The sequence below is a fragment of the Rhagoletis pomonella genome, unplaced genomic scaffold (assembly GCF_013731165.1).
Source record: "Rhagoletis pomonella isolate Grant_MI unplaced genomic scaffold, Rhpom_1.0 Rhpom_scaffold_01476, whole genome shotgun sequence".
NCBI lineage: Eukaryota > Metazoa > Arthropoda > Insecta > Diptera > Tephritidae > Rhagoletis > Rhagoletis pomonella.
Genome location: NW_023460030.1, coordinates 12,382 through 19,173, shown reverse-complemented (window position 1 = coordinate 19,173; position 6,792 = coordinate 12,382). Strand labels below are relative to the sequence as shown.

General features: G+C 36.5%; 1 protein-coding gene across 1 annotated transcript; it reads left to right on the top strand.

The window, feature by feature from the left end:
- Window positions 1–1,930: 1,930 nt before the first annotated feature.
- Window positions 1,931–6,208, top strand: LOC118752407 (cell wall protein DAN4-like; the record flags this gene model as incomplete). Its single annotated transcript, XM_036487301.1, has 2 exons — window positions 1,931–2,171; window positions 5,663–6,208. Coding segments are annotated over exons 1-2 (787 nt in total), but the record flags the coding sequence as incomplete, so codon positions are not given.
- Between the last annotated feature and the right edge of the window lie 584 nt (window positions 6,209–6,792).

Below are 6,792 nucleotides of genomic sequence, written 5' to 3'. Positions count from 1 at the left end.
GTCACACTTTGAGCTCGTTAAGATTTAAAAATCTTGGTTTGTAATTTTTAAGTAACTTGTGAAAAGCTGTGGATCAGATCTGCGAAACTTCCTTAATACGGGATAATTTAATTAAAAAACAATTTTTTTCCTGTCAATTTCCTTATTAAAGTCAAATAAAATAATAATTTTTCACTTAAATTGCTTATATGAAACTGGCTATAAGTAACTGAAACAGTTTGATTTTATTGATATGTTGTTATGATATGTTAACACTTTCATTTTAAATCACACTTTGATTTAATTATTCAGCACCAATCCGCCAGGTCGTATACGTAAAGTGCGTACCATCGAATTTTAGCAGCAAGAATCGCAAATCCTTACCTTAACAGCTTTCGTTAAGCTTAGTATGTACATATGTATGTCGCCCAAAATCTCTCTGTGGCAGAATTTCTCGCTCGCAAAAATAAAAATTTTAAATTATAATTTTTTTTTTGTTACTATTTAAATTTTAGTACAAAAGTAAGTGCAAGTTTTAAGTAGCTAGGACTTCCCGTTGATTTTTGACATTTTTTTTTTTTTTGTTGACGGTGTCAGTTTTCTTCCATACAAAGTGTGTTCGACGATTGGATTTTACTGCCGCAGGTAGATTATCGCTAAACTGGTAAACTCGTATCAAAAGTGGTACACTACTTTTATGTTAATATAAATTTTAGACATCAAGACAGCTGTTTTATTCTTATTTACATATAAGAATCATTTCGTATAAAAACGTCTGAAAATAAAAAAAAATCGTCGCTAACGGATTTCTAATTTTTCTGTAACTTTGAGGGACAAACTACAGATTTCGTAAGTTTCATATTTATATCTAGTTCATTTCGGAACTTCTGTTCCTTGGGACCCTAAAGAAGAGTCCCTCTAAGTTACAGTAAAATCTAAAATCGGTCTGCGACTCCAATTAGACGATTTCATATGGAAAGACCCATAAGTAAATATTTAAAGAAAAAAATAAAAAATTCTATGTAATATATATATTTTTTTAAATAAACAGCTGAGCTAAACATTCTTCTGTTATTAAAGTGCCTAGAAATTATAATGTTTTTCGAAGACGCTTCCGCGCTAGGAGAACAGCCTGCATAATATGTGCCGTTGAATAGTAGATGGGGGAAATAAAGTCAACGAAGCAGCTTCAGCAACAAAAGCAACGGCAAATGTCTGTTTTGTTGGGGAAAATGAATGATTTTTTGTGTGACTTGTTTACTTTCTTGTTGCATTTTTTTTGTTTGTAGATATTTATTTACATATGCATGTACGTTATGAACTTGTCTGTTTTCGGAAATTTTTGTTGTTGCTGCTGTTGTCGTAGTACTACTGCCACTTGAGTTTCGCTAGTACAAGAAATATAATGAAATTTCACGCTCGTATTTTATGTGCAGTTTCCACGAGAGAGAGAGAGAGAGAGAGAGTGAAAAAACCGGAAAACGTCTACATTTTTGTCGTACAAGAGCGAAAAAAGAGTGTTAGGCAGACATAAATTGAGCGAGTATTTTAAGAACAAGAGTATTTTTTAATTTCATCTCCAGCATCACAAATCGCCGCTACTGCTGCTACTATTCGGAAATTGATTGTATACTCGTTTAAAAATACTATGACTGTTCTAGCGCCTTAAAGTGGGCCCTTAAATATTAGTTGTTTATGCGCAGAATATTCTCGTTGTTGTTCTTGTTGATACTGTTACCCTTGCGGCAATGCAGCAGCCCGGAAACTATGCGAGTGCAATGAAAAGGCTACCGGCAAACAAGAATCGCAAGTTTTTTGCCGATCACCGAAATCGTTGGCAAGCCGATGCTTACTATTATTTTTTTGTTCTTTCTTTTTTAGAGTCTCTTTTGCTTTTTATTTAATCTTTTTTGTTTCGCTTTTACTCATACAGCAATCAATGAGCGAATGAATGCTGCACGAATGCCACAGCAAAACAATAGTAAAAACAACAACAAGAACAGCAAGTGCATGCAATAGCGACAACTATTACGAGACTATAACGACAAACGACTACGATGCTTTGGCCATTACGACCACCACTGTAACGCCACCAGTAATGGCAACGGCAACGGCAACGACCAGCTCAACGACCAGCTCAACGATGGCAACAACGACCGCGCCGACACACGACAACAACTGCACAAACAAACGCAATATTTGTACATCCATGTAGGCACGAAGGACTACGACAATGATGGCGTTGCAGCTATGAAAAAAATATTAAATGAGAAAAAACAGTGCAGACCTGTCTGCGAATTTCGAATTTCCTTTTATGCTTACAATAGTGTAGGTTTTTTTTTTTTTTTTTTTTTTTTTTTTTAACTGTTGTGCTGCTGTGCTACTGTAGCGGTACTTTGCTGACAGCCCCAGTAGCTAACTCCGGTTATGAGCAGGTCGTATGCAGAGTTTGTGTCAGTGGATATAATTGTCATATATGTGTGTCTTTTCAAGCATTTTAATAGCAATTTTTAAATTTTCTATATTAATTTTAAAGCTTCTTGAAGTTAAAAAGATGCTTCAACATAAGGTATTGGAAGCTAAAGCAAAAGTTGCTCATACGCCAGGGCATATGCAAAACCATATTCAATAAAAATCGCCATATTCTGCAATCAGTACCTACAGCATCCACAGGAGGTTGCATTAACCAAATAAGCGCACATTTCGTGTCATAATTTACTTCTTACTTAGATTCTTTAAGTTGCTGCGCGTACACTCACACACACACACACACACACACACACGTAAACGCAACCAGCAACAAACACCGTTAAATCGACCGGCTGGCTGGCTGTCTTATGGCAACGCACACACACAAATGCAGGCACAATGACCCGACATATTCGAACGTTGACTTATTTCTGTTCGATTGTCAACGTGCTGCGGCACAGCTTTTTATGATGATCATAATTATTTAGTAATTGTTGTTACTATTGCAATTTCCAGCCACCTATCTCGCTGCAACTGCAACTGCAGCAACATCGGCAATGGCATCAGCGTCGGCATATACTGCGCCACTCTACACACTCTACTTACATACATACATACATACAATTCATCGTCATTCATTTGCATTGAAACATCGTTCCGATTGCCGATGTCATAAACTCAAGTTGACGCTGCTGCTGCTGCTGCTGCTTTCCCATTTCCTGTCATTCTGCTATTTTCTGTATTGCACTTTGTAAGCATTTACAATATCCGCTCTTGACACGAGCACAAATTTTCGAATTAGCGACTCGGATGTATTAGGGCTTGTGCGCTCTTGACGGTACGCCGAGTGCTCACAATTGAGTATTGTCCTCGAAAATTGCTTCTCTATTGCCTTGCTCTGTTAAACGCCTAAAAGCATGCTCTTACTTTTCCGTCTTTTGCTCTCTTTAAATTAATTGCCTTTGGATTTTATAACAGCTACGCCGTGTGCAGCGTAGACACGAGAAATGCGGTGAATGTGTTGCGGTGCGTTTAATGCAAGCAGATCAAAAAAACGCACAGATATGTTGGCAAATGCAAACGTCCAACGTAGGCACGATTTTGCGATAATGCGTGCATTGTGACGTCAAAGTCGTTTGATTTTGCCCGCAATATCGTACGAGAAATTCAGCAATGAAGATGGAAATTCTCATTTCAGAAATACAAAAGCGAAGTGTTTTGTGGAATAAAAGCCATTGCCGCTACAAAGACAGGCGAAGTGCGGAAGAGGAATGGAACGAAGTTGTTACAAAAATGTTGGGGTTCCAAGTAGGTAAACAAATTTGAATTATTTTGTGTTGTTTATTGTAAACAATGTTGAATTCAAATTAAATAATATTTAATTTTTATATTTTATTTACTGAAAAGTAGTCGCCAAATATAGAACGTTTAATTTCTGCTTCCCGTGGTGGGTGATTATTTTTTCCGGAAGCTCCTAAGTTGCCGTTTGTATTCCTAAATTTTGAATTTTGTTCAAAATTATTGTGAAAATCGTCTTCCTTTTCCATATCAATTACAATGTTGCGTAGAAGGCAAACGGCTTTTACTATATGAACAGCATTCAGAACGATAGTTTCTATTGCTTTCACTCAAATTTTAAATGTGCCACTCGGTATAGCGCACTAGGGTGGGCATTTGATGATTTTTCTGTATCGAAAATATATACCCCTATTTTTTATTTTGAAACTGAAAAATATTTGGAAGTTGCTCAAAGTTTTCCATGTATTTTTATATGGGAAAATAAATTTTTTCGTAGAGATGGTAAAGAATTCAAAAGTCAATATTTTTCGATCGGAAAACTCTGGTTCTTCAAGAGGCTTTCAATAATAATGCCCAATTGTTTATTTAAACATTTTTTAATACTAAAAAATTTTTTTATTTATCCCGTCATTGCATTTTCTGGGCTTTTGGCGGATCTATAAAATGTAGTCACTATGAAAAAAATGGCTAAATAAATAACACTGGTCTACAAGGGTTTTGCGAATAAGACGGGACCTGGTGTTTCCGAACGGATTTTTCGTGCTGAACACGAATCTGGGGTCCAAAACTTCCCATCACGTCACGTTTTCGAGAAAAAAGGGGTTGAAACCCCTAAAAACAGCGTTTTTGGACATTTTCGAAAAATTGTAGAGCCGAACCCTAACGTGCTACAAACTTTGCATATGTCAGAAATTAAAGGTAAAATTGTGCCCTTTCGAATGAGCCTTATGCCAAGTTGATCGCATGTGCCCTTGGAGCAGGGGGTGTATTTGTGTCTAGGGGTGCAGGAAAAAACAGCGTTTTTGGCCATTTTTGAAAAATTGTAGAGCTGAACCCTGACGTGCTACAAACTTTGTATATGTCAGAAATTAAAGGCTAAATCGTGCCCTTTCGAATGAGCCCTATGCCGAATTAATCGCATGCACCCTTAGATCAGGGGGTGTATTTGTGTCTAGGAGTCCAATTTTTATATCCACCATATTCGACCCGTCATCTTAAATTTTTAAAATCTAACTGCAGATTCGTAATCAGCGACTTTTAATATAGTTAAAACCTTGGCATTATTAATTTTCTATGATCGTTTAAGATTAAATTCTTTCTGTGATCAATTTTTCCTGCACCCCTAAACACAAATACACCCCCTGCTTTAAGGGTGCACGCGATCAATTCGCTCATTCGAAAGGGCACGGTTTAGCCTTTAATTTCTGATATATGCAAAATTTGTACCACGTCAGGGTTCAGCTCTATAATTTTTCGAAAATGGCCAAAAACGCTGTTTTTAGGGGTTTCAACCCCTAACGTGACGTGATGGGACATTTTTGACCCCGGATTCGTGTTCAGCACGAAAAATCCGTTCAGAAACACCAGGTCCCGTCTTATTCGCAGAAAAAAAGTTGAAATTTGTAGACCAGTGTAATTGGGTATTATTACTGGGAATCTTTTGAATAAAAACAGAGTTTTCCGATCAAAAACTTATGGTTTTCGAGAATTCTATACCGATACCTCCCAAAGAATTGGGAAAATTTCACTTTTGAAAATAATCTTTTGACACCCTTTCAAAATGTTCGATGATTGGCACATATCTTTTGAATCGCTTCGCAAATGTCCTTGCAAGCCTCTTTAACTATAGAATCAACTGATGACTTCAATATCCTGAATGAGAAAACAATTTATCTAAATTTTTTTTTTTTTTCAGAGCAAGATGCTAAAAAGAAGTGGCGAAATTTGCGAGACCAGTTCAGTAAGGAATTGAAAAAAATTCCAAAAGGCAAATCGGGCGACACACAAGACCAAGCAACTATATATACTGGGAGGTGGCGGTATTTCAAAAGCCTGCTTTTCCTTAGAGATACAATTCTCCCAAGAGAAACAGCTAGAAATTTGTCGGTGGTGCTTGAAGATTCAACTACAGCAACTGAAGCCGATAATAATGTGGCAAATGCTGAAATAGTGGCAAAAAATACTAATGCTACTAAAACAGATAATGAAGTGTCAAATTCCGAAGTAAAGAACTCCGAACTAACTTTCGTTGAAACATGCCCTTCATTCAGGTCTTTGTCTGTTCGTCGAAAGAGAAAGGACAAACATCAAGATGGAAATGCCGTTGAGCTTAGGCTTTTAGATATCGAAACCAAACAGCTAGCTTTACTCGAAGCATCAGAAGATGAAAATTCACTCTTTTTGAGGTCGCTTCTTCCATTCATGAAAAAGTTGGATCCGATTCGTCAGCTTCGTGTAAGGTGTATGTACATTTCAAAATGTAAATGAACCACTGCAAAAATAAACTTTACAAAAAAAAAACTTTTACTATTTGTGTTTTAATTACCACAAAGTTAGAAAAGTAATGTCAATAAACTGTTTTCGAATAAAAATATTTTAACTGCCGCATACGAAGCCATTTCACGCCGAATAATAAGTTACAATAAGTATAATCGCGTTGTAATTGTACACTTACAGCATTCCACGCACGATTTTGCGGGTAGTACGTTGCTCGCACGCATCGCAAAATCGTGCCTGTGTTTACGCTGGACACAGTGTTAGTGTGTATTTACGGAAAGTTCTCCAAGCTCGTCATATACATACATACATACATACATACACACATAGATGTGAATAATGACGTCACAATATGTTGTTGCTTTTATTGTAGTTATATACATATGTACGTACTGAACATCCGAAATTGGCATGAATAAAATTTACCAGAGCTTTTTCGTGTCATTGTTCAGTAAGTTTACGGTATATAATATGACCGAAATAATAAATTCTTCATTGCACAAGTTTTTTTTTTTTTGTTTACAGTAGGAATATTACGAGAAAAAATAA